Here is a 27,978-nt window from a genome sequence, read left to right on the forward strand (position 1 = left end):
GGTTCTGCCTTCCTCTGGGTACAGAAGACGGAAGCAGCAGATGCCCCACTACCGGTAGTCTCTGTGCCAGGAATCTGCCTGTGTTGCTGTGGGTGCCCTGGGCCTCTTTTCCTGTCTGCCCTTCACAGCTCCTATGATTGCTGACTCTTTGCCATTTGACCATCTGCCTTGCCTGGCCCCCACATTTGTGAGCTGATGCTTGCAATGCTTTTGGGTTCCCATCTGGCCCAGCACCAAGGGTGAATGAAGGTCTCATACCTGTTACTGCTCCTCTGACCACTGCAGACTTGGCCCCGTAGTCCTTTCTCTGCTACTTACAGACCTGATGGGATCCTCACAGAGTTTAGAGCTAAGAAGGCCACCCAGCTATTGTGTTTATGTCTCCTCACTAGGAAAGCACTGTGGAGTAGGTGATCAAACAAACAAACACACAACAAACCCAATGTAACTTTACTTTTCCTTCTGAGAGCAAGGACTTAGGTTGTTTAGAATATGGAAGTTATGTGAAAATATGGGTTGACCTGAGGTTGGAGAAAAGGAAGAGAAAGTACATATAAGAGGAGGCTGATATCCGTCAGCCATTTGGACTGATCTAGAAGTAATTGTTCTACCCCTCCATTGTGGATGGCAGCTGGGCATAGCAGGAAGCTGTTGGGTGGGGCCTTGGCCACAAAGCTTCACCTTTATCTCATCCCCATTCCCATCAACATTCTCAAGTCCAAGAGTCTTTTGTACTGACAAACAAGTGCCAGCAGGACCAGGGCCTCAACACTTTTGGCTACACGTGGGAAACTCTAAGTCATAATGTATATAGCACTCTGTGCAAAGAGAGCCCTCTGCAAAAGCAGAGGCAGGATGGAGTTTCACTTCTCTCATCTCTTGTTTCTTAGATTATAAAAGCAATCCATGTTCATGGGAAAATACAACCAATAAAAGTCTTTGGCTGTCCCTGGTTGTTTTTTGTTATGTGTTTGTTTGTTTGTTTGTTTGTTTGTTTGTTTGAGACAGGGTTTCTCTGTGTAGCCTTGGCTGTCCAGAAATTCACTCTGTAGACCAGGTTAGCCTCAACTCACAGAGTTGAGATCAGCCTGCCTCTGCTGGGATTAAAGGAAGGCATGGGCTACCATAGCCTGGCTACTATCTCTGATTCTAGTCCCCAAACCTAAAACCTGATGTTAATGATCTTCGGAAACTTTCTGGCAACGTGATACTATTTAATGATGTCATAAACAATTTATAGAGGCAGAATGCAAGTGCAGGTGAACAAGCACATACAAGGACAGAAAGACTCTGATGCTGACAGGAAGGAAAGGGTTTATTTGAATTATACTTCCCAGGTCACAGTCTATCATTGAAGGAAGCCAGGGCAAGCATTCAAGACATGGAGGAAGGAACTGACGCAGAGACCATAGAAGAATATTGCTTATTGGTTTGCTGCTCGTGGCTAGCTCAGCTTGCTTTTACGTATATCCCAGGACCCCCTGTTCAATGAATGATGACACTGCCCCAAGAGAGCAAGGTCCTCCCACATCCATCATAAAGCAAGACAATGCCTTCCAAACTTCCCTAGAAGCAATCTGATAGAGGTGTTTTCACATTTGAGGTTCCCTTTTCCAAGATGACTTTAGCTGTGCCAAGTTGTCAAAAAAAAAAAAAAAAAAAACTAACCAACATACTGTCTTACAAAAATTATGTAGTTTAGAAGGTGAGTCTCCAACATCTAGTTAGCTTTAGTTTCCTTAGCAGCCAAATATAATAATTATTATTAACAATAATAACAATAATATACCCTTACGGGTTTATTGTGAATATTAAATGGAAGTAATATACTCCCACAGCATAGAATTGTATAACAGCCAACAATATTAATGCATTATCTCTCTGTGTGTGTCTCTGTGTGTGCAGGTATGCCAGAGATTATGTTCACATATGGTCCTTGATGCTTATGGGTGTGTGTGCATAGCTGTACTGCTGGAGATCAAGTCTGAGGTGTCATGCATGCAAGGCAGGCATTGTACCATTGAGCTGTACCTAGCCTGAGTGTGAGTGATTATTGCAGTCATTGTTAATGTTTCAGCGGTTCACTAGTGCTTACGGTAGTGTGTCCTATCTTTACTCTTTTGTCTGCTTGCAGCCAGCATATTGGAAAGACTTCTTTCTGATAGTATCTTTGCTTTGCAATTCTTTCTTCGGTCATTATGATGTTTCTTCCAGGAACGCTTTGAATGTCACACTTGGTACCATATACCTTTGGGGGGAGGGGCTTCATAGCTCATAGTTAGTGGATATAAAGCCCGGGAAGTGTGTAGGATATTTTAGTAGCCAAGGTCAGTGGTCATTTTCTGGTTCCTTCTCTCTGGTTTACTATATGCCTGAAATGGAGACATTGACTGACTTCCTACACATCACTCATATTACCCAAGAACATCACATAGGAAAAACCATGGAGAATCATTAGGGTAGTTTCTGCTTGCTGTCTGCATTGACTATCACCTCCGCCCGAGACATCCTGGGACAGTCATTCTGACCCTTTCGGAGATTCTGTTTTGTTTTTAATTTGTATTTAGAGTGACTGGCTTAAAACTCCTAGCTCTAATATTTTGCATCTTAAATGCTCTTAGTTGTCTGTGAAATGGAGTCTGCCTACACACTCTCCTATTCTTGATTTATAAATAGGTTCAGCTGCCAACAATTACACATACTCTATTTTTCGATGCTCCTTAAAGAGGTTTTTAGAGGGTAGGTGGCTTTTACTCTTATAAACTTATCTGGAAACTCCACTTCCCCAACACGGGCATATTTGGAAGGATGCTGACGACTCGGTCTGAGAAGCCCAAGAAACAATCTCTAACACGCAGAATAAATCCAGTGTCAAATTTCTAACAGATCTTCATAGGAACAGGCCTAGGACCAGCTTGTGCATGTTAGGATGTGTATACCTGAGCACTTTTGTGTCATACATGGTCACACATGCAACGCAAAACACTGGTGATGGAAACATTAAGATGACGGAGAAAAGTGTGGGGCCTGGAACGATGATGAATGCACAGTCATAGATATGACTCAAGACATAAGGTTGACGGAAGGAAAAGGGCATTGAATCAACCAAGACACATTAAACTTGTCTGGCAAACTGGAAGGGAGCATGTGAGGGAAAGCTGCCTAGGTTAACTGGCTGGAAATTTCCGTTCTTTTCCAGCTTGGGACTTGCATGGAGGTAATTCTGTGAACTATATAGAATTTTCAGACATGGCATGCTGTTTATTCCTTCACATAAGGAAGCAGGCAAATGAATTAGATGCCATCCCTTTTACAGTCGAGGCAATGAAACCGAATGAAGAAACGTGTCCGTTGGGTTGGAAACTGGGCTCCCTGGCCTCACTCTGTACTGCATCTCTGCCAAAGGGGTTAATTAACTCGGACCTAAGTGCGCCCCCGGGGCCATCTTTTCAAATAACATACCCAGTTTCTCATCCTAAGTTCCTGGGGTTAGTTTGCATGCCCCTAAAGCACAGTTCAAGGTTTCTGGACCGTAGGGTGCAATAGATGGGGAGCGCCAAGGTTTGGAAACTCAGAAGACAGTGAGAACCTCAGCCAGGGATGACGGTAAAACCAAAGGAAGCACCGGAGGGTTGGATATTGGACTAGAGACTCTAACGCGTAACTCTATAATTTGGACGAAGTTTCCGTGTATAATTTTACAAAAAGAAAAGAAAAAGAAAAAAAAAGAAGGGAAGGAAAAGAAAAGGAAGATTAAGACAGTAAGAAAAGCAGACATCAGCTTTGTCAGACTTCTTTCATGTAGCCTGGGGCACAGTCTCAGGCTGAGGAATCCGGTTGGACCAGTGGGGGGCTCCACCGAGCTTTGTCCTGGGGGCCGCTGACAACCCAAATACTCTTGAGGGGCTGGGAAAGGCTTGAAGAGATCCTCAAGGACTGGTCCCCGGAGGCTATTTGGGTCTTTCTAGGTTGTTAGACCGCTCACCCTGACTTCGCCCTTGTACCTTCATTCCTGGACTCAAAGCACTGGACACTCTCCCCGGGGCAACAAATTTGCAGGCGGGTCTAGCTCTAAGCGAATTCCTAGAAGCCTTAAGAGGCAGTTTAGCTCAGGAAGTTAGCATTCCCCTAGAGCGCTTAGGCTCCTACTCACACACTACTGCGTTACAGAAGGCCGGCCTAGGAGCCGGGTGCCAGCAGAGCGAACGTCCCCTCACCATCCCCGCCCACCCACGAGTAGGGTCCCATCTCAGTCCTACGTTCCGGGACTGACCACAGGACACGTGGGACGCGGAGCTGAAGCTGCAGGGAGGGGCGGGGTCAGTCAATGGCAGGCAGGCCCGGGAAGCGGGACTGAGCAGCTTCGGGACCTCTGGGATACTCGCCGGCCTGCACAGCCCCGGAGTGCGGACGGTGAGTCAGTTCTCCAGCACTCGCGGGTCGGGAGGGGGGAGGGGGGGTAGGTGGCAGGTCAGGAAATGACATCAGAGGCCTGTGCTGGGGAAGGGTGGTCTGTGCCCGGCGGGGGCGGTGATGCGTAGGGAGGCCGCAGGCGGACCTTTGCAGAGCCTGCGGCCCAGGGCAGGACCCGGGCCCCTTCCTGGGGGAGTTTCCTGCCCGGCCCTCCCTCCCCGGCCTCTCCCCGCCCCCTCTCCGGGCCGCTCCTTGTATGGTCTGGGCGCCGCTCTCTCCCCGCCCCCTCCCTCCCTTCCCTTGCGCGTCGTCCCTCCCCGCTTGGCTAGAAGCTGCTCCGGACCGGGACGCAGAGTCCGTGGACTCGGCGCCGAGGCGGTCATCCGAGACGCGGCTCTCACGCTCCTGCCCGCGGTGAGGCGCGGGGAGAAGCTCCGCAGCCCCGGGAAGGGGACGCGGGGAGGCGAGGGTGGGGTCACCGAGGGGCTCTTGGACCGAGGAGTGTCAGCCCGGCACCGCTCTGCGTAACCTGACGACCCACCCCCAGCAGCCCGGCCTGACTATGGCGGCCCCCCGCCCGCCTCCCGCGATCTCCGTCTCGGTCTCGGCCCCCGCGTTTTACGCCCCGCAGAAGAAGTTCGCCCCGGTTGTGGCCCCGAAGCCCAAAGTGAATCCTTTCCGGCCTGGGGACAGCGAGTCTCCTGTGGCAGCCGGGGCCCAGAGAGCACAGATGGGCCGGGTGGGCGAGATCCCCCCACCGCCCCCGGAAGGTATGCGGCTGGGATTGGGGGCCCCGATTCTTCTCGGGCGCCAGGTTGGGGGTCGGTGGTTTGGGGAATTTGGGGTTGTCTGGAAAGGCTGTTGTGGAGGGGGCTGGGCTCTGGGTGGCTACCCTGTCCTGAGCAGATGTTCTTACCTCATCTTGGAGCTCCTGGCTAGGAGCCAGAACCCTTGGGACTGTTCCAAGACTCCCGCCTGGGGGTAGGAGGCGGGAATGTGGGCCAGGAATCTTCCCCTCTGGATCCGTTCTCTGAAGTGTAACGGGAGCTGCACGGTTCTTCAACCTAGCTCGTTCTCACTCGACCTGCTTCGCCCAGGGCATCCCGAGCCCCTGTTATGGTCTGCACACGCTCTTGGGATGCAGAAAAAGAGTTCTTGGATTAGGGGGTTAAAACAGTAGGCTGAGAGAAGGAACGAGGGCCGGTACTGATAGCCTTCTCTCTCCTTCCTACCCAGACTTTCCTTTGCCCCCTCCTCCCGTTATTGGGGAGGGCGACGACTCAGAGGGGGCCCTGGGAGGTGCCTTCCCACCTCCACCTCCCCCGTTGATCGAAGAACCATTCCCCCCTGCTCCTCTGGAGGAGGACATCTTCCCCTCCCCTCCACCTCCACTGGAGGAGGAGGGAGGACCTGAGGCCCCTACCCAGCTCCCACCGCAGGTAGGGAGGGCTTGGAGGGCAGCTTTGCTGGAGATGGGGTGGGGGACGCCTCCATGAGCTGGAGAGGAGTCTTTAACTCTCTCCCGATGGGAGTGGGACGACAAGGGAAGACTGGGATGGGTGCTCTGACCCCTGACCCTCCAGCCCAGGGAGAAAGTGAGCAGTATTGACCTGGAGATCGACTCTCTGTCCTCACTGCTGGATGACATGACCAAGAACGATCCCTTCAAAGCCCGGGTAAGGGGCAGGACAGTAGGAAAGTCTGGGCCTAGAAGGAGAGGAGGGGATACAGGAAGAGATGTCCACCTCCTCTAAGTACATCCCCCCCTTCTGCTTCTCCTTGCAGGTGTCATCTGGATATGTACCTCCACCAGTTGCTACTCCATTTGTTCCCAAACCTAGTACCAAGCCTGCCCCTGTGGGCACAGCACCCTTACCTCCTTGGAAGGCCCCTTCTAGCTCTCAGCCACCACCTCAGCCGCAGGCCAAGCCTCAGGTCCAGCTCCATGCCCAGCCTCAGGCCAAGCCCCATGTCCAACCCCAGTCTGTGTCTTCCGCTAATACACAGCCCCGAGGTCCCCTTTCTCAGGCTCCAACTCCAGCACCTAAGTTTGCTCCAGTGGCACCTAAATTTACTCCCGTGGCTTCCAAATTCAGCCCTGGTGCTCCAAGTGGACCTGGGCCACAGCCCAGTCAAAAATCGGTGCCTCTGGAAGCTCCTTCTTCTGTGGGCACAGGCTCCCCCCAGCCCCCTAGCTTCACCTATGCTCAGCAGAAGGAGAAGCCCCTAGTTCAAGAGAAGCAGCACCCACTGCCTCCACCAGCTCAAAACCAAAACCAGGTGAGGAAGCCACAGGCTGAGGCCAGGGGCTGGATGAAATAGGACTGCAGAAAAAAGAGGGCAAGAGGGTGAGGGTGGGGTAGAGAACTAGAGGAGCCAGAGTGGGTGTGGTGATGGGGGAAGTGTAGGGTTATCTGTCCTGGCAGAGAGAAAGTTCTTCTGGAGGAAGTCTGGGACTAGCTGGGGCCTGGGTCAATCGGTACAGCAGCTGGGGTTTAGAAGTAAGAGGATACAGGGGCTGGGGATTTAGCTCAGTGGTAGAGCGCTTACCTAGGAAGCGCAAGGCCCTGGGTTCGGTCCCCAGCTCCGAAAAAAAGAACCAAAAAAAAAAAAAAAAAAAAAAGAGGATACAACGTTTCCCCTGTGCCTCTGCCCTAGAATGTTAGAGAGGAGAATGAGATCATTAGCCCAACCTTAGTTTTTCCCATTCTTGGGCCTTGACTAAATCCCTAGGCTCCTGGGTTTTCTGAGCACTTCATTGCCTGAGGGCCCATCTAGAGATAAAAGTATAGTCAGCACCTGGAAACACTTGCTGGGCCAGCATCAGCTGAGTGCCAGGCACTGCTCTGTGCTCTGGAGGCTGGGTCTATGGGCTGGAGAGATCTCTCCAACAGGTTCAGTCTTCTGAAGTCACAGGTTCAGGGTAGAATTTCTAGCCTGTTTCTCACAAGTTGTTAGACCCTAGTAAAATTGGGTGAACTTTGAACACACACACACACACACACACACACACACACACACACATCACACACCCGTCTTTGAAATAGCTACCCATCCCAAACAACGGTGAAGTGCAAGTCAGCTTATCTTCTTAGTCTAGCACATAAGAGCTCAAAATAGAAACAGACAGTACAGTTGTTGCCTGTTAGTTCAGAGAAAGAGATCTTCTGAGTTGAAGGGACTTTCTGGGTATCTGACTGGTAACTGTAAACGTCTGGATGTACTCAGACACAGTGTAGGAATAAGTGTAGCTGGATTCTGATAGCTCAGAATCTGAGTTACAGGGATTTGAAACTATGACCCAGCATGGGGGCTGGCAACTTAGGAACAGCTTCACGAGGTTGGTCTGCCTTCAGGTACTTGAGGACTTGAGAATCCAGAAGGGATTGAGAAGAGGATTAGGTGGATAGAGCTTGTGGAGAATTCCAGGGTACGGATAACACAGGAGGGCTATTTGGAGAACAGAAAGCACAAGGCTCCTAGCAGACAGACTTTGAGCTGTGCTTGAGATGGGTGGAGATTTGTGGCAGAAGCACTAGAGAACAAAATCTCCAGTAGGGAGCTTGTGCGCATTGGAGAATCACTGATGGTGTCTCAGTTGTGTGTGGTTTGGCCAGGAGGACTGGTGAAAAGTAATACTGCAAAGCTTTTCCAGCCGAAGTGCATATTAGAGGTAGGGAGATCTGGGATGCAGGTGAGTTCACTCCTGGGCCACAGTAGTATTAGTTGCAGTGAGAAATAAGATCCATGGATGAGAGCTGTTCCAATGGAAGGGCCTACAGGAGGCTGCAACTGAGAGCAGCTGGGGTGGGCGAACACAAATGCCAGGGAGGCTCAGAGCTGGGTATGTTGAGGAGTAACAATATTACTGACAAAATAGAGAAGTGCAGATGGGGAAATGGTTTGAACGGGAAGAGGAGGGGTCTAGATGTCATTGTGTTGAGCAACAGGCTTCAGGAGCACTTGCCTTCAGCTGGAACTGTCATTCAGCTAATGTGGGACTGTAACACAAGGGCAGGCCTCAAGTTAGAGGTAGCTGACAAGTCTTCCAAGAATTCCATAGCAGGAAGTTAAGAGCCTCAGGGACCTTGGGCCACTTTGTGCTGTGCAGAGAGAATGGAGGAAGATCCCAGGACGGGATTCTTAGAAGTGGATGATGTGACCTTGGGAACTTCATGTAGGTTTAGGGAGCATGACTTAGATAAGCAGGGGTTCAACTCTTAGGACTTCGTAAGGACTTCGTTAGGACTATTTGGACCATATATGGTGGTGACAGAGGTTGAATGAATAATTGGTGGAAACATGGAAGTTGGTAGTGTAGCCTGATCTCAAAGTTTAGCTGTGAAGTTGAGTATGGTGGTCTGTAAGATACAGAACATGGAAAGTTGAGGCAGGAGGATTACTAAGAGTTCCAGTCAGACTAGAGTGTGAGTCTCAGTCCTTCTCAGTCTCTCTCTCTGTCTCTCTCTCTCTCTGTCTCTCTCTCTTTCTCTCTTTCTCTCTTTCTCTCTCTCTCTCTCTCTCTCTCTCTCTCTCTCTCTCTGTGTGTGTGTGTGTGTGTGTGTGTGTGTGTGTGTGTGTGTGTGTGTCTCACCAGCTTCAACTTAGGGGAAGAGAATCCAAGTATACATTTCAATCAGGAGGCAAAAGCCAGTGGGGAAGAAGCCAGAGATCTCAGAGAGCAGCAATTGACCCCAGAGAGGCACTGAAGGGAGGAAGGACAGGGTGACACACAGTGTTTGATTGGAGAGAAAGAAGGATGAGGGAAGTTAAACTGGCTAGCTGCCAGGCATTTAAGGGGTGAGGTCATCGGTGTGTGTGATGAGGGAGGGGGTGAAACTGTTGGGGGCTCGGGGAGATGGAAAAGGTTTGGAACAGCTGCTGTGGGGAAGGCAACTGGGAATCTGGCAGATCCAAATACCAGAGAGGTTGGGGCTGGAGGGTGGGAGGGTGTGGCAGGTGCTGCAGTGTTTTGGGAACTCTGCAGTGTTCAGTGGTCTCTCCACCTACTTTCTGCAGTGTGGAGGCAAAACAGGAAACAGGCAGTGCTGTGGCCCAGGGTTAGAGATTGGACCAGATAGCCTAGGGTGGTAGAAGAGGCCTTTGTTGAAAAAGCTAGACCAAGCCAGTCTAGGCACTTGATTGACAAGGCACGTGGGCAGGCCCTGGGACACTCAAGACCTTCTGTTTGGCTGTTAGTATGGGTGGTGAAAGGAGAGGTGGGAATATTTGGGGAGGATCTTGGGACCAAAGTTCTGATAAGTGTAGGTCCAAGATGTCCTGTGGTAGATGATAGGAAGAAGAGAATTTTGAAGCCGAGGGAGTTGAACAGTGACATTGCTGCTGACTGGCAGAGAAGGCAGCAGCTGATAGTGTCCTGCAGGAAGGACACGGGTACCCACAGGGAGACGTGCGGTTGAGCAGTTTATCCTTCCAAACGTGGGAATGGCCATTTATAGTAGCATTCACTAGAGAGCAAGGATGAGCTGCGTCCGTGTCCGTTTCCCTGTCCTCAAAGGGCAGGGAAGGGAACTTGGAAGAAGTGAAAGGTGAAGCTTGCATTCAAGGACTCCTGTTAGTGAAGAGTAGAGGGACTGCAGGAGTCAGTTTTAGGGAAGGTGACTAAGGTCTGGGGGACTTTTGTGCTTTTCTTGGGAAGGTACAGCATGGGAGGTAGAACTCTGAGTACTAGAGAGGAGATAGTGAAGGGCTCCAGAGGTGGAGGGATGGAGGCGTCAGAAAATGATTCAGGCCACAGTGTCCTGAGTGCATGTAAATCCTGCAGTCGACTAGACTCACCCAGACACGCTGGGACAGGTCATATAGTCCCTCAAGTTCTTGCCCTTAACCAAAGAATGTTCTCTCCCCTCAAGGATATTTAGCCCTCAGGGTCTTCTACATAGGAGGAGTGGGCTGGCTTAGGAACTGACGTTTTGCCCTCCCCTGGAGACTTTACTGGGGAAGGACTGGGGTCAGGTCGACTAGAAAACCCTCACTTTGATCACCGTGTCTGTTTGAAAAGCTTAGGGCTGGCCTCCTACACACAGCTTTTGGGGTTTAACCTATGCTTTCAACCTGTGTTACATCCTCATACTGACAGGCCACTCAGCAGCAGGCAGGGTGTGTGTGTGTGTGTGTGTGTGCGCGTGCGTGCGTGTGTGTGTGTGTGTGTGTGCGTGCATATGGTGTGGCATTTGTGGTAGGAGGAGGGGGCTGTCTGAGCAGGCCCTGTGAAATTGGTGTTGTGGTCTGGTATATCTGATGCTTTTGTGATCTGAGCTGCTGTGTGTGTGATTCCCCCTGCTTAGTTGCTCTGGCCTGACTGAATGCCAGGGGTTGCAAGGGTTTGTATTATATAAATGAAGATGTCCCACACAGTAGGAGATGGAGGCTAAGGATAGTGCTAGGGGTCAGGAAAGAGAGCCGGGGAGAGAGGAGCTTGAGGAGACCAAGCATCGGGAGGAGGTAAAAGCTGAGTCTCAGTGTAAGAAGGGGTCAGTAGGTCCATCTGGGAGGATTTAGAGAACATAAAGAGTGCTTTGGTTTCTTTTCTTTTTATTTTTTTAAGGTACGTTCTCCTGGAGGCCCAGGCCCCTTGACCCTGAAGGAGGTGGAAGAGTTGGAGCAGCTGACCCAGCAGCTGATGCAGGACATGGAGCACCCTCAGAGGCAGAGCGTGGCAGTAAATGGTGAGTCCAGCACCCGCTCTTCGGGGACACCTCACCTATTGGTGTGTTGGCTGGCTATGAACTTACAAGAGCTCTCGTGAGCTTCTGTCCTTCTGGTTGAGATGCAATTTTTGGTCTTCCCAGAGTCCTGTGGCAAATGCAGTCAGCCACTGGCCCGAGCACAGCCTGCAGTCCGTGCACTGGGACAACTGTTCCATATCACCTGCTTCACTTGTCATCAGTGTCAGCAGCAGCTGCAGGGACAGCAGTTCTATAGCCTGGAGGGGGCACCGTATTGTGAGGGCTGCTACACTGTAAGTCTGTCTGGGGACTTCCGGTTGCGGTGGGGCTGGATGAATCCTGGAAGAGACTTGGGTACTCTGGTTCCTTCACAACCTGCTAATTGTCTCCCAGGACACTCTGGAGAAGTGCAACACTTGTGGGCAGCCCATCACTGACCGAATGCTGAGGGCCACTGGCAAAGCCTACCACCCACATTGCTTCACCTGTGTGGTCTGCGCCTGTCCCCTGGAGGGCACTTCCTTCATTGTGGACCAGGCCAATCAGCCCCACTGTGTTCCTGACTATCACAAGTGAGGATCTGTCGTGTCTGTTTTCTGTTCCATCCATGTTTTGTCTTGTAACCAGGCTCCCACCTGGCTGTAGGTCAGCCATAGAGCACAGATCTTGGTTGCTGACCATAATTGTGGCCTTAGGCTGTTTCCACGTTAGCCTCGACTCCCTTGGGCTGCTTGGGATGTGCCTTGTGTTCAGCAGGTGGTCCTAGAGTGGCTAGAGTCACGTGTAGGCTGGGTTCTCAGAGTTCCTGTGCAGCACAGCTGCTTGGGGTGTTAGCTTTTTCTCAGAACTAAATAGTCTGTTACCGACTTGGACTGTATGTCTGGGGCATTTTTTGGGGGTGACTAGGATTCCCTCTTCTTTCTCTGGGGTCAGGCTGGAGAACTGCACATGCAGGTATCTTGTGTTCCGCTTCAGGGTTCCTGGTAACGTGTAGTGTGGGTGGGGTAGGGTGTGGAGGAACACCTGTGACCGAGGTGTGGGAGATGGAGCATTGTGTGAGTAGAGAGGCAGGAAATTTCTCTTGATAAGGGCCTGCTGTGTGCTACTTGCTCTTTGGCCTTTCTCATGAACTTGCTCCACCCATACATGTGGAATAAGCAGGTGTTCCTTGTGGCCACACAACCCGTGCTTCCTTATCCTGTGCCCTCCTGAGGGCTAAATGCCTGACAGGGTGCCTGGATCCACTGAACCTTCTGGAACTGCTTTCTGACCCTTTAGGCAATATGCTCCAAGGTGCTCTGTCTGCTCGGAGCCCATCATGCCTGAGCCTGGCCGGGATGAGACTGTGCGAGTAGTCGCGCTGGATAAGAACTTTCATATGAAGTGTTACAAGTGTGAGGTCAGTTGTCCCTTCTGTCTTGAGAGATCTCTGAGCCATGGGAAAACTAAGGGACTTGCCAATGGGAGGGAAGAGTTGTGGGTTTGCCTTGTGCATGTATGCACTGGAATTGGGGGTGTTGTAGCAGTGAGAAGCAGTCAGAATGCAGTTGGGATAGGATGGGATAGACTCCAACCCTGTGGTGGGATGGCAGTGGGGAGGTTCCCTGCAGACTGTACTCCTACAGAAGAGGCCTGGTAAGGAGCAGGGAAGGTAGTGTGATCAGGAAGACAGTGCGAGGCCAGGATGTCAGCCCTAGGCACACTTGGTCTTCCCACTTCAGGTGCAGCTGCAGCACAGTAGTGGGTGAAGCAGGCACCTTCCTGGCCAGCTTTCCTCACAGCTTTCCCCCTTTCCAGGACTGTGGGAAAGCCCTGTCCATTGAGGCAGATGACAACGGCTGTTTCCCTCTGGATGGCCATGTCCTTTGTCGGAAGTGCCACTCTGCTAGAGCCCAGACCTGAGTTGAAGATGGACCTCCTTCCACACCACAGGTCCATCCCCCACCGTGGACCACCCACAGAGGCCAGTCCTTGCCTCCACCCTCCCTGCATTCCAAATCCCTCCCTTGTGTCTCAAGTGCCCTGACCCAGGGCCCCAGCATGGCCTAGAAGTACTGAGGCTCCGTCCTGGTGCTGAGGCCCAGCCCTGGGCTCCAACCCTTGCCTCTTCTGCAGGGATCACCTATCATCCTGAGGCCCCCAACCCAAGGGTCACATTTAGTGCTGCTGCTTTCACTGCTGCACCAATGCCCTTGGCTGGCCTGAGCAGCCTATGCAATGTGCTTGCTGAGGGTGGAAGCCCCAACCCTCTGGGAACGTGGCTCCAGCAGCCTGGACACCCACCTTGCTCTGTGCTGCTAGGTTGTGGCCACAGCTAAGATTATAAAACCTCATTTTCCAGAATTGCTAGCACTTGGTTTTTTGATAATACCCTATACTCTTGGAGTTGAAATAAAGGGTCTTGATGGGGAAAAAGATCAGGGGAGGGATAAAAACTCAACTCTGTTTATTTACAAAAATAGATAATGCATATGTAAGTATATATATTAAACCCTCCCCCCAGCACCCACCCACCCACAGTCCCCTTCACTTGTACCCCACCCACCCCCTTTATAAACAAAGGCTCCTTGGTCCAAAGGCAGAGTTCTGATTGACTGGGCAGGAGCAGCACCAATAGCCTACATTTCGTAGGCTGAGGAAAGGCCCAGGGAGTGGACAGAGGGCTGGAACATCTTTTCAGTGGATGCTCAGTCCTTAAATCCTTGAATACTGCAGAGAATGCGCTTCTGGTGCCCTGGCAATGTGATTCCCATCTGCGTCAGGTCCCTGTGGAAGAGAGAAGGAGGCTGTGAGTCTAGAAGCTCAACCTCAGCCACCCTCCCATGCCCATGTTGGTGCTGCCTGGCCCCAGCGTTCTCACTCGGCTGTCAGCTCCAGCACACACTCCATGGTGTCCAGGCCTGCCGAGCGGAAGTGCAGGATGTAGCGCTTCATGCGTATGGATTCAAGCCACTCAGAGACACTTCGATAAGGGATCCCATCAGAGCCACTCAGGCTGGGCAGACGTAGGGTCACCCTATGGGAAACAACATCATGTTTGTACCCCTGAAGTTCAGGAGCTGGCTGGCCTGGGCCACCACATGGCAGCCAGCATTGAGTCAGATGCTTGTGTTAGCTCATCTAGGCTCTGCACATAAACTGGCTGCTACTTGAGCTTACTTCCTGGCCTGTTTCCTGGTATGCTCTGCTCTCTCAAAGCAGCAGGCAGGCAGCACACTGACCTGTCCCTTAGGTAGATCTAGAGGGTGGTTGCCGTGGCCATCTCTAGTGCAGTGAATCCTTTAGACATGAATGCTTGACTGAGAAACCAGGGGCTACGGCAGGGTGCTCCCTTCTCCTAAGATGTCCACCTAGGAGCAGCCCTCACTTGCCATATTCAACCCGGACTGTTATTCTTACACTCTGATAACCATAATACAATGAGTGTTCCTGTAGGAAAGCCAGCCAGAGCCAAAAACCATTAGCAAAGTAAATCTGCTGGGGGAAAAATATCCAGCATTCCAGAAAGATTAGCACACACAGTCTCCAGCGTCTGAGGGAGTTGTGCTCCAAAAGATAGTCTCAAAAGTTGGAACATGAAAACAATTTCTCCCAGAAACAAGGTTATATATGGTGGATTTGATACTCAGGCGGGTACACCAAGCTGCTTTTCCCGATAAAGCACTTGAAGTCCAGCCTCGCCTGGCTCCCAGCTTGACTCCCTCCCTCCTTCCACTTCATTCTCTACATTCTGGCCATGTTTCTGGACAAAGACAGTTTTGGGAAACTGGTCACCATCTCTTGTTCTCACAAAGTGCTACCTTTTCAGCATGGCTGGTCCTCTGTCCTGACCTTGGCTGCCTCCCATTCTCAGGGCTGCAGCCTCTACCATTCTGTCCTGTCTGTGATCCCGTGTTCCTCATGCTCCTGCCAGACTGGCCATGTAGTCAGAGGCCTCCTCAGACTCCCTTCTGTCCCTACCCTAATCCAGCTGCCTATGTTCTCGGGAGCAAGTTCAAGGCTGTAGCAAAAGAGCTTGAGCTAGTACGTCCTCCAAGATGTGTCAAATCTGTGATCTTTCCTCCACATTCGAGTATATGTGTGTGGGGAAAGGGAAATATCCCAATTTTCAGATGGCCACAGGAAGTGAGGCCAGAGGTGAGGGCCCAGTCATTAATTAACATAGTAGGGGTGACAAGCAAGAGTGACTTTAAAGGTTCCAAGGGAAAGAGTGAGAGGTGGGTAACCTACGTCTGACTCTTTAAACCGTACGTGCTCTCAGCTTTTTACCTTGCATCAAGTTAACACCATGGTAGCTGATCCTACCTCTGTCAGCCTGAGTTTCCCCAGAAGACACGGACTGGGTGCTATCTCATGCTGGATTCTGTCCAGTGCTCCCCAGGGCCCAACACTCAGTGGATAGGATGGAATGTCCATTCTTATTTTTCCAGATTTGACCTCCAAACCCCCATCCTTCTTGGACATACTTACCTAGGGTCAAAGTTGGCAATTGTCCTTAGGGAATGGGGGTCCGTGAGCAGCTGTTCCAGATGTGCCTGCAGCTGGAGGAAGTGGGGCCGACGGGCACGGTCGTAAGCCCAGCAGTTCTTCATGAGTTCATACAGGGGGGCAGGACAATCCACAGGAGGGGGCAGCCGGTACCCATCCTCAATGCTTTTCATTACCTGGTAAAAGAGATGGAGAGATGTCTAGGGAGGAAGTTAGATCCACTAGAAAACCACTTGTACAAGATGATTGAGATGTCACCTGTAAGTAACCCCAGCCAGGATAGCAAAGAAGTAACAGGGAAGGGAGCACAGGAACTAGTGCCAAAGGTTGGAGTTGAAAAGTAATACTCATAGGAAAAGACCGTGGGTGTGGGGGGTGGGATTAGAAGAGACAGGAATTGTATCAGGGATGACATGGGGAAATAGTCCAGGTTTACCTCTTGATTGCTCATCTCCCCATAGGGTTTGTCGCCAAAACTCAACACCTCCCACATTACAATCCCAAAGCTCCAAACATCACTGGCTGTGGTGAAGATCCGATGGGCAATAGCTTCTGGGGCTGTCCAACGGATAGGGATCTTTCCTCCCTAAGAAGGCATTGCAAAGAAGAGTGCTGTTTCAGGGCACGGACTAGTACAAAACTGGAAAGGAAATCTTGCTTGAGCATGGGTCAGCAAAAGAAGTGTAAATGTGAATGTGGATGGGGCTCCAACCTGGGTTTCATAGGTGCCATCGAAGTCATCCAGGAGGCGGGTCAGGCCAAAGTCAGATACCTTGCAGCACAAGTTCTGATTCACCAAGATGTTCCTGGCAGCCAGGTCTCTATGGACATAATTGTGGCCACTGAGGTAGTTCATGCCTGATGCTATGCCCAGAAGCATAGCCACTAGCTGACCAGGAACTAGCTGGTCCTCCCGTTCCTGTAGTAGGGCGAATGTATATATCAGAGGATGAAAAGTCTGTGAGACATGAGACTCCAAGGTGTGACCCCTCCTGAACTGACCCTCTGCCGGCCTCACCTTCAGAAAGGCATCAAGGGCTCCATTTTCCATAAATTCTGTGATGATCATGATCGGCTTTCCTGGGACACAGCACATGCATCACAGCTAGACCCTGGTTTTCTCCACTGACAGCCTACTCCCCTCCTCCATTGCTCGCACCCCTCTCCCACACATTCCACTCCAGTTCTTGGGGACCACTGCACATACTTTTCGTGATGACACCTTCTAGGCGTAGAATGTGTGGGTGGTTGAACTGGCCCATGATAGTTGCTTCTCGAAGGAAATTCCACCAGTAGCCATCTGGGGATGTGTCTTTCAAGGTCTTAATGGCCACGGTCTTGCAGTCTTGGCTGGGGATTCTCAGGGCTCCCCGATACACTTCCCCAAACTCCCCTAGATGAGAGGAAAATAAGGTTGTGGCTTGATGCAGTCAGACTATCCCATGATCAGGTGGTGTCACCTCCAGTCCTCTGGTTTCTCCTCATTGGGAATCTGAGGAAGGACAGAGCTCGGGTTGCCCTTCCAGAAAAGCGACAGTCTGGAACCAGCACGAAGCTATGCGACCCAACCAGTGCTGTCTTCCATGGCTAGCATGGTCCTAGGCGTACGTTAGGTATTCAGTAACTATGCACTGTGTTTATGAAGGATAAGTTGGTCCAGGGCTAATGACTGCATAACAGAAGGCCTGCCTGTTTCCTGTGAGTGAGCTCCCTGGTCACAGCTCTTGCTGGCTCAGTTGCACCACTGACAAGGACACTGCTAGGCTTTGTTCTCAGTTGAGATCTATTTTCCTTGGTGACCCAGGGGATTGGGGCAGCCCAAGGACACTGGGCCCCTGATGGGGTAGAATGCTCACTTAGGGAGGCTCTGAATCTCTCCTGTTTTGGGAATCCTCTGAGAACAACCTGCACCTTGTCACGTTCACACCTCTATGGGTAGAAATGGTGTACTTAACATTCTTTATCAGAAACCCCAAAACCACAGAGCAAAGTGTGTAGGAGGAAGAGGCTGCTCCAGGGCATAGAAATTCAAGGATACAGGATAAAGCAGGCATGGGCTCACGTGGGAACTCAAGGCTCGAAGAAAGGAACCTGGTAGCGGCCATGCGCCACCACACAGAGGAGACCAGATGGGGGTCACAGCAGAGCTTACCTTCTCCTATGACAGTGTCCACAATCAGCCAGGCAGGGTCCAGTTCCTGGGCAAAGTCTAAGGCTCCCTGTGCAGGGTCCTCATAGGCCTGGAGGTCCACATAGGGTTTTAGCCACAGCTTGTCCTCTGGGGGAAGGGGTGGGAGAACAAGAGAGCTCAGCCAATGTAGCACAGGGATCAGAGCACGGGAGGGATAGGGCTAGGAAGGGCAGACAGCTGAGCCCATTCCCAGTACTTCTTTGCTCTCTGAGGTGAGTCTGGCTTTAGCTCAAACAGAGAAAATCTCTATTCTTAGCCATAAAGCTACCATATGGACCCCAGCCTTTTTCTTGTCTATTTTCCAGGCTTTTCTGTCCTACTCTTCAGGGTACAGCAGTGGCTAGAATTCAGATCCTGCAGTAAATTCCCTGCCCTGAGTTACCCGATATTCCTATGACTTGTGACCCAGCTTCTGTCCCCATGTTGTCCAAGTCACTTACAGCTCATTCACTCCCAGATGAAGCCTCCCTTCAGTGCCAGCTACTCAGATAGACAGCAAATGCTCCCTTTGGCAGAGACAACTAATGAGGTGACAAGCAGGAAGCCTGCTACATGTCTCAGAGGACTTCAACCTCTTCCTGCCTGGCCTTAGCCCATAGACCTGGCCACCAAGCTGGGGAACATGGTCCAGAACCCAGAGAAGCTGTGCACTGGTATCGAGAACTCGTAGATAATTGCATCAGAGCTGCTTGCTGACAGCTATCAGGGCAGAGTTAATTAACCAAAATTAATTAGGTGGCAAAACACAAGATCCTTAGGGACAATATATTGCACCAGCATTCCCAGAGTTGACCTGGGTGTCTATCTGTCTGTCTGTCTATTTGCCTCTCTCTCTTTCTCTCTACCCCCTCCCCCTGCCCCTCTCACTTTTCCTCTCCTTCTTCCTCTCTCCCTCTCTCTCACCCTCTCTCTCACCCATTCACACTCCTGGCTCACCTCGATCGACATTGGTGGTGCGTTCACGCTGCCTCTGCTGTCTCTGTCGCTGGCCTCTCCTGTGGGAAGTAGGGCAACTTCTTCAGGGACTCGGGGAAACCTCAGTGGTCCAATGAGCTCTGGCTGAATTTGCCACAGACATGAGAACTGGGTGTAGGGCATGTCTAAGCTTTGGTTTTAGGGAACAGGAGGATCATTAGTGGGTACAGCCTTCTAACAAAGTAAAGGGACCCCAGATGAATGGGTAGGGAAGACAGCCAGCACCTTGAACGGAAGACATAAATCCCGATCAGCAGAGCTATTCCAAGCAGCAATCCAAAGATGATGGCCACAATCTCTCCTCCAGTCAGGCTTCTGGAAACTGGGTGTCAGAGTTCAGAAGGCTGAGGGCTCACAGCCATTAGAGGTAAAAAAGGCTAAAAGGTAGGGTCCCAAGTCTACCCAGGGTCAGTTTCTAAATGGACATTGGACCTATGCTTCCCTTAACAGAGATTATTGAATGGGCACATTATGTACATAAACACAGAGAAGAGCAAGGGTCACTTAAAAATCAGAGCTGAAGTGTCTGCAGGAGATGACAACTGTGTATGTTTGGGTGGGACACAAGATAAGTAACCTACCTGGTGGGCTTGTCCGGAACTCATGGTCAGGGGAGAAAGGGCCAGGCCCCAGTGGGGTCAGTGTTCGTACTCTGACAATGTATGTGGTATCTGGCTGAAGTTTTGTCAGCAAGACCCTGGGTTCCAGCACCATTTGGTGCCATTCTTCATCCTGTGGACGGGACTTGCATTAATAAGGTTGTGCTGAGCCAGGCTTGATAAAGAAGAGAGACATGGAAGGGCCTGGACAGGGTGGGCTGTCACAGTAAGGTCAGGGTCCTTCGCAGACCCTTTCTCTATCCTGAGAGAGTTTGCTTTGACTATTTCTCCCCATCCTATACCCCAAGTTAGGAATGTACCCAAAACCCTGCATGGTGTCTCCCAAGTGTTTTCTGACCTGGTTCAGCACGTGCAGCTCATAGCTCAGATTCCCCCCAGGGTTTTGGAGTCGGGACCCTGCCCAAGTCAGCTCCAGCTGCCTCGGCTCTTTCTTCACCAGCTTCAGTGACAGGCCAGAGAGTGACTCTGGACATCCGGAATGACAGCGTTGAATGGGGAAGATAAGGAGGAATGACTTAAGTTGTACCTCTGCTGCTTCCTGCCCATCACCCATCCCTGTGGTCTGAGGTGCCTCACCTGCTTGCCCCATGTTGATACTGAGAGAAGCGCTGCTAGGGCTGGAACTGTCCAGTCCCGACACTCTGTTCTGGGATTTGATGGTAAACGTGTAGTTGGCATAAGGCTCGAGGCCTTCAACTTGCACAGTAGATGCGGTGAGCCCGGAAGCTGCCGGGGAAAAGTGCACACCTTTTCCACAGGGTTGGCAGGGACCCCCATCCTGTGCAATGCCCCGACACTGCAAGCATTCCACACTGTATCTGATATCTTGGCGTCCCCCTGTATCTCTTGGGGGCTCCCAGCGTAGGGAGAGCTGAGTGCCTGATGCAGAGAAGCTCAGATTTTGGGGAGCTGATGGGGGACCTGTGGGAGAAGAGGCGTTATGAAATTAGTGTCCGTTTGCTCTCACCCAAGCCACTGACCCCTGCTTCTGTCCATCATCCCAATTACGTTTCCCAGTGAACTCTACCACAGAGGACGTAGTATATAACACACTTCTGCATTGTAGAGAGAACAGAGGGCAAGGGCAGCTATAATCAGTGCCCCCACTAACTGGGTCTCCACTACTTGGTAAGCTCTGGATTCTGGCCCGAAGGAGGGCCCTAGCACCTGTTGCCAGATCACCAGGCCCTGACTGCAAGACTTACGCGTGCATGCTACCTGGGGGCCCTCCCCAGGGGCTCGATAATGTCCATTCTCACAGGTACAGATGGTAGACCCCTCAGACTCTGCTACGCTATGTTGGGGGCACTTGAGACAGTGGAGAGTATTCATGTCCATTCGATAGAAACCAGTAGGACAGGCTGGAGAGAGAAGGTAGAACCATGGTTTTTGTTGTTTTATTTTACGTGAAGAACAAACCCTTTAACCCCCTTCCTTATCCTCCTTTGCTGGAATTGGAACACCCCCAAAGACATCCCACTCGGGTTAAAAAATCATGGAAGCCCCACCCAGGTGGTCCCTGGGGTTTCCCACGTCCCCATTTCTTACCAGTGCATTCCACACTTCCACCGCTTTCCTCATAGCCAGGCTCGCACTGGCACTGACCCACAGGCACCAACCACTCGCCATCAGGGCTGCAATGCATGCGTGGTGTACCTGAGGACCCCAGGCTGATCTGTGCATGGGAGAGGCAGGTTCCAGCTACTTCTACCAACCCTGTAGGTCCAGGGAGAGTGTGAGGGAAGTGGGCCAAGCCATGCACAGTCTCTGCGCAGCGCTGGTAGAACACCCTTACAGATACGAGCGCCACACAGGATCCCGGGTTGTGGAAAGCTAGGTAGAGACCACGGCGGGTGAGGTGACCCAAGGAGCAGTGCTCTACGTTCAGCTTTACAGAGCCAGAGGCCAGGTCTCTGATGGTGAAGCTCTGGTCTGCTGCCACAGTTGTTACCTAGGCGAGAAGAAGGAATGATGTTAAGCCCCTGCTTTATCCTGTATAATAAACAACTCTTGATTTAATATAGGATGGCTACCTCTAATCCAAAGATCTAAACCGCAAAGAGCTTCCAAACCTGACAATGCCTATAACATGCCCCAACGGGAAACTTTCTACATACGTGATCAATCACAGTGAAAGAATGGAATCGAACTAAAAAAAACTGTCTAAAATTCCTTCAAGCTACATGTATAAAACATAAATAAATTCATAATTAGAATTAGGTCCCATTCCCAAAATATGTCTATATAAATACTCCAAAGTCTGAAATCTGAAACACTTTAGACCCCAAGCATTGTGGATAAGGAACACCCAATGTATCCGGCCGTGACCAGCTCGTGATGTGCAAGGTCCCCAGGTGAGCATTTTATAGACTCGTTTTTTGGCTCAGGCAATAACCCTGTGAGACAAGATGCCTTATCGTTTTACCTGACAGAAAAGGAAATTAAGGCTACAGCAAACAAGTTCTTCTAACAGACAGTATAGCTATGACACAATGGAGCTAGGACTGGAACCCAGACAGCGGAATGCTACAGACCATAAAATTTCCACCACTGGGAAGTGTTCCCAAGCCTGATGCCAATGAGGTGATCAGTTACAGAGTGTGTCATAACTAATTTATTACCAATAACAAACTTTACAACCTTCGCTCTTTGGAAAGAAATGAGAGCACATCCTATAATAATAAGCTCGAGACTGGTTTGTATTCTAGCATGTTTCCACACTATGAGAGAACGGCGTGGGAGTGGTGAATAGCGGTCTGGAACTGTCCTGTGTAGTTCCAAGCAATACTCTTGGGGGCATGTCACCTATGAAAATCATGGGCACCGAAGTGAAACGTCTGAAAATCTCCACACTATGCTTTCCCTTCCAACAATAGCATCAAGCTATTTCAATGGATGCCAGCAATAAGGATATTATATGATGAGGTAACTCCTGTTCGGAGAGGTTAAATGATGCCCTTAAAGCCAGCGCACAGCCAGTGGTACTCAGTACAGCCTTTCTGTACTGGTGTCCGGTCCTGCCTTCTTATTCTACATTCGCACTTGTTTCCAGTTTCTTCTCGGTTTCTCCTTGGCTGAGTTGGGTCATGTTGAGGACCGAGGTAAGGATCTATATCAGAGAAGGGATGGCACGGCACGAAGGGGTGGCAGCACCTTTTGGAACAAAGGCCGTCGGAGTTGAATGCCCACATCCTGGTCACTCTCCATGTAGAAAAGGTTGAAGGTCTCTTTGCATCCCAGAGGCCCAGCTCCCCCTGGGAAACTTTTACAGTCCCGCACAGTGAACTGCAGCTCTACGTGGACACGTGAGGCTTCCTCTCCTCGGTAGATCCAGTTGGAGCGAAGCCAGTGGTCAGTATCTCCACCTTCCTGTATTGGGCAGTCTTGGTACATGTACAGGGGTGTCCCGTTCAGCATTTGTTGCACCTCACTCCACTGCAAGAAGAGAATCAGATTCAGTGAGCAGAGCTGATGAAGAGGGATATGGAGTCAGAGGTCCAGGTTAATGGACCTCACTGGACCTTCCAGCCCAGGATGGACTGGGAGAGATAAGAGAGCAACCCTTTAAGAACCTACCCAGCCCTGGTTGGTCCCTTAATTTCTTCTGCTTCAAATACAAGGGTATGGGTAGGAATTTTGTCCTACTTAGGCAGCAGAACTGTTAGGTACCCATAAAGGCAAAGCTCATTCAAAAGCTATCCTTCAGTTTCTTTAGAGCCTTATTTTTCAAACAGTAAAGTGTCTGCCCTTGGAGGAGCAGGCAAGCAAAGAACCATTTACCTGGGGATCTCACCATCTCCGATATGCCTCCTACTCATAGCCACTTCCAAAATCTCAACACCAAAATCCCATGTACCATCTAGTCTACCCCTTGACTTTCTTTTCACATTGAGAGAATTCTTAAATCTACTTATGATAATGGCTGTCATTACCATAACTTGCCACAGGCCACTGATACAGAACCAGTGTGGAGTGGCTTGCCCGATAACTGAGGCAGAGCTGGGGTGCAAAGGCAGGTACTCCAGGCACAGAATTTATGCTCTAACTTCACATCTAGCAGGTTCAGGAATTGACGGATAAAGGTTAGGTCTCCACATCCTTCCATCTTTATTCAAGCCATTATTTATGGTTGGAAATAAAACTGTCTAGACCACCTTCAAAGCCTCCTGAGAGATAGTCTAGATGGTTCTGCCTTGTTAGAATAAATGTCATACAAGGGTTATTCTGTAACCTCTTCTGTTGTAACAAATGATGCCCTCAAACTAGGCCTATAGACTACATACAGACCCCTCTCTTGCTGCAGTCTATAAACAGCATACGAGTATATGGATGCACCATAATCATCAACCATTCACCTGTTGTTGGATAATTACTTAGTTTCTAGCTTTTTTTTTTTTTTTCATTTTATTCTAGGAAAGCAGACTGATGAATGTGAGATTTCCAAGAGTCGCTGAATCAATAGATAGGTCTCAAATTTTATAAGATGTTGCTAACTTGGCCTCCAAAGGTTCTTATCAGTTTACACTTCCGTGACAAGTGCAAGAGAGTTCATTTTCTAAAAGGTTTGTCAGAAGAGATATTAATGTTCTTCTTACATTTTGCCAGGGCTGTTGCCAAGGCAGCCTCGTCGTATGCTTGACCGTATGTTTCTCTTTTGTTCATCGGCTATGAATGTTTACTGAAGTCTGTTATTCATTTGGGTGAGTTTTTAAAAAAGTGCAGTATAAATGCTAATTATTTGCTTGATATCTATGCTTCAAATACTCTCAGTCATGCCACAATTCTCAGTCATGCCACATTTTTGCTAATGGCATCTTTTATGTGAAAACACATTTTCATTTTTTGCATAATAACATCATGGATTTAGGGCTGTGTGTTTTGGCTGAGATCATAAAATTCTTTTTATCTGTTGGCTTGAAATTTTTGTAGGTTTTTTTTTTTTTTGGTTTAAACTTTATTCTTACTAGAATTTATTTTCGTATGTGCTCATGGAACAAGGAGCAGAGTTTTTCCTTTTTTCTGTCACAAACCTTAGAGACATCTGGTTGGCAATATGGTGACCAATCAGTATTTTGAGGGTCAGTGCACACCCCCAACTATATTTATGTGGCATTATTTGAGATGATTACTAGGAAAAAACTATAGATGCAGGATTAGCTCATACAAGCTGCCCTTTGGTAAAAGAAACTTACATCTTTGGAAGGGATTTAAATTAGTGAGCTAACACTGCCAGAAAGAAGGCTGCTCACTGAAAACTCCTCTAACCCCAGAGACTTGTAAACTGGGCACAGCAGGACAGCCTTTGTTCATTTCACACTTGGGCCTGTCACTACCTCCCCGCCCCCACTCCTTTCCAAAGCTCAGGGTAATATGTACGCTTCAACCCTCTGAACTTTGCTGGAACTTCATCCTGTGTGAGTAAAGGTAATTAAAATAGTGTTTCTCCCGTTCATTCATCATCCGTTGTCACTTTCACAGGCTCACTGAGGGGGAGGGTAGGAAGTATTTCTGTCCCCAGCAGTACTTTCCACATTGACTAGAAACTCCATGGTCACCCGCATGAGAACACTGTACATGTGGATCCTGTGTTTGGACTTTCTACTCTGTCCCACTGGCCTGGGTTTCTCATCATCATTCCAAGTTTTAATTACTGTTGATGTTCTGATTATCTGTGGGGACAGATACCGCACTTCATCAGTACCATTCTTTCTCTTAGGTGTTTCCTTGGCCAGATGTAGTTATGAAAGTCCACAGATTTCACAAAGTAGTTTACTGATATTTGGGATGTCATCCCATAACTCGATGGAGAGGAGACTGAGAACCTAAGAAAGTTCACTCTGAGATTTATCCCACTCCAGCGAGCGGGCCCTCATGACTTAAAAAAAAAAAAAAGTATCACTAATTAAGAATTGGTGGAGTGGAGCCATTTCGAATCATATAACTAATTCTGTATTATGTCAGAGTTCAAAGGTGAAGAGGGGAGTCCAAAGGCCACAAAGCTGGAATGAGAGGACGCCTGGAGTCTACTGAGGGCAAACTTTGCTAGGAGCCTAAGAGGAAGAAGGCACAGGGCTCAGGCAGGTGGATGGGGGTGATTGTGGTACTGTGGCAGACCAGTAGCCAGACTGCCAAGGCTGCAGCTGGAGCCTAGGGAGACAGATGCTCCCAGCTGTAACTGTCTCTTCCAGCTCCAACAGTGACAGATGGGGACAACTCTGGGGCCAGGAACAGCACTGAGGATCCTTTCACTTGACACTCAGGAGCTGTTGGTTGCTACACGGGTGTATTTTGGGAGCTTGGCTCCAAGGACTTAATCTGTTTTAGAAAGAGGGAAGGGACATGAAAGAGAGTCGGAGTACAGTTGCTGGTGCGTTGCCCTTCTAGCATCGGACAGGAAAGGGGCCTTGCTTCCACTGGGGCTCAATTAGGGACGAGTTATTTGGGTGGGGCTGGTGGAGCTTAAAAAAGAGCCACTGGGAGCTAGCAGATGGTCCTGCTGCCTTCCTTGTGGGTGATTAGCTGGTTTATGAGATGAGGCACCTATTAAAGCTGGCCTAATCCAGGATTTTCCAAATGGCCCCTCCTAGAGGATACATTATGATTTAGTCTATTAACTCTAATTGTAGGCCACTCTGTGGAAGAGCTCAAAGGGGAGCCTCGACCCTCCGGTCCAAGAGAGAAAGAAGGCAATAACCCCAATCCCAGAAACAGCAGCAGCACATTTTTTTAGGTATTGGAGGAAGGAAGGAAACCAGAGAATAGGTCCAGGACCAGTAAGTCTCCAACCCTAGAGGTACCATTCTGTGGTTCAGAGGCAGCTCTACTGGGTTCCAGCAAGGGTGTCTCTGGATTTTGGGTCTGAATGCAGTCGCTATGACACAGTAACTGTCCACCTCTGCTAACTGGGTCTCAGGGACATCTAAGGAGGTTAGCCACTTGGAGCTGTATTTTTTTCTTTCTCAAACAGATGGAATACATGGTGTTTGTGGAGCCTGCCTGGGAGGGGTGGAGAACAAGCCTAGTGTGCTGGGGCCTTGGACGGGAGCAGCTTTTAAGTTTGAGGGAGTCAAAATACCTTTGAAGACTTTGATGAAAATTTTGGCTCTCTCCTTCAGGAAGAAAAACCCATACATCATTTACACGTTTATGGAGCCCTCTAATGTTCTGAAATCCATCCACATGACTCCACCGTAATGAATAGAGCTGAGACTGGGGGATGCTTTCCAGGTGTCTCAGCTCCGGTCCAGCCTCCCTTAGCATAAGCATGCTCTTCCTAGGGGATGAGAGAGCTCATCCCCCACTACGGAAGGAGGGTGAGGGAGTGGAGATAGTCCCCGCTGAGTGAAGCATGACACCCCCCAACTACCCAGGAGTACCATTCTGGAGGCTCTGACTCAGCTTCCCCTCCCCCTCTTGAGGAGACACTTCCAGTTTTTCCTGCTCTTTTCTGTTCCTCCACCCACCTCTCCACCCCATTTCCCACTGGCCTTCAGATTTGAACTTCCCCCAGGTCGTTCAGACACTTACCCCAGTCTCTGGGGGATCCAGAAGCCAGCCCAACTCTCCTTGTGCTGTGCTCGTGTCCATTAAAGTGACTGGATAGGGGAGAAAAGGAGGATGTCATCCTAGGGAGGTGTCCGACTCCCTACATTGGGTATTCTGGGACTCCCCAGTCCTAGGCTTCCACAATGTCTTCCTAACTGTGTGACATCCTGAGGCAGAGGAGAAAGGCAGAGTGGGGCAAGGGCTGGGGGACTGGTGCCCGAACCAGAGCATTGGAAGAGCAACCCCAGACATGACACCAACAGAGCCCGGGAGAACATCCGCAAGGATGCCAAGGGCAGATGTCAGGGAAGCAAAGCCTAAATAGTCCTGAGTGGGACCCTGGCAGGGGGATCCTGCTGGATTTTGACTCCAGTTATCAGTGGCCTGCTCTGGAAGGTGAGGGTAGAGGAGGTGGGGCGCTAGGCGAAGCTATGATTTTGGGAAGTGGGAGGGGCATGGTCAGAGGGCGTGCAAAACTTTGGGTGTGAGGTTGGACCCCTACACCTGGCAATCCCAAAAGTTCTAACCCTTCCACCATTAGAGGACTATTTTGATCCGGTTAGGCTGGCAGAAGGAGGCTTTCCGCCTCAGACTTCTGAGTGCTGCAAGGTCAGGGGTGGGCACATGGAGGGTCCCATGGTGCTGCAGTGGGAGTGCAGCTTCCTGGCTGTGGTCAGGAACTCCCTCTCCACCCGCAGCGAATAGTGCTGGCCAACAGGGTAGGGGTGACTGATCCCGTAGGCAGGAGTCTAGGGTTAAAGATCAAAGATTGGCCTGGCCGATCGATCTCCCCGCTACTGGGGAGAAGCCAGGGAGAAGTAGTGGGGCGAGGGGAAGAGGGCCTCCTCAGGAATGCCGGCTCTTGCAGGCTGCTGCCGGTCAGCCGGGAAAGGGAGAGGGCGGGGGTCGGTACCTTCCTCGGCGCGCGCCCCCGGGGGCAGCGGGGCGCAGAGCAGCAGCAGCAGCAGTGCGAGCCCCAGGGGCCAGCGCCGCTCCATGGCGCCGGCCGGGACCCGGGACCACGGCCCCTACGGCTGGGCCAGGTCGCGAGGGACTG

At 50.4% G+C, this 27,978-nt stretch overlaps 2 protein-coding genes across 6 annotated transcripts; one reads left to right on the forward strand and one right to left on the reverse strand.

Moving 5' to 3' along the window:
* The first annotated feature begins 4,326 nt into the window (after window positions 1-4,326).
* On the forward strand, window positions 4,327-13,679 carry Zyx (zyxin). Of its 5 annotated transcripts, none has more exon segments than NM_001415801.1 (10): window positions 4,327-4,413; window positions 4,964-5,183; window positions 5,650-5,852; window positions 5,997-6,089; window positions 6,199-6,693; window positions 10,982-11,102; window positions 11,226-11,395; window positions 11,496-11,674; window positions 12,381-12,501; window positions 12,900-13,679. In NM_001415801.1, coding segments are annotated over 9 exon segments (1,695 nt in total). In that variant the 5' UTR covers window positions 4,327-4,413; window positions 4,964-4,975; the 3' UTR covers window positions 13,005-13,679.
* Epha1 (Eph receptor A1) lies at window positions 13,535-27,978 on the reverse strand. The gene is given in 18 exon segments (NM_001107858.1): window positions 13,535-13,868; window positions 13,963-14,118; window positions 15,573-15,766; window positions 16,027-16,176; window positions 16,303-16,509; window positions 16,609-16,670; window positions 16,798-16,983; window positions 17,743-17,868; window positions 18,718-18,776; window positions 18,982-19,078; window positions 19,338-19,488; window positions 19,714-19,841; window positions 19,953-20,297; window positions 20,582-20,737; window positions 20,925-21,327; window positions 22,530-22,811; window positions 26,904-26,971; window positions 27,835-27,978. Coding segments are annotated over 18 exon segments (2,934 nt in total). The 5' UTR covers window positions 27,920-27,978; the 3' UTR covers window positions 13,535-13,789.

The sequence above is a fragment of the Rattus norvegicus genome, chromosome 4 (genome assembly GCF_021556685.1).
Source record: "Rattus norvegicus strain SHRSP/BbbUtx chromosome 4, alternate assembly SHRSP_T2T, whole genome shotgun sequence".
Lineage (NCBI taxonomy): Eukaryota > Metazoa > Chordata > Mammalia > Rodentia > Muridae > Rattus > Rattus norvegicus.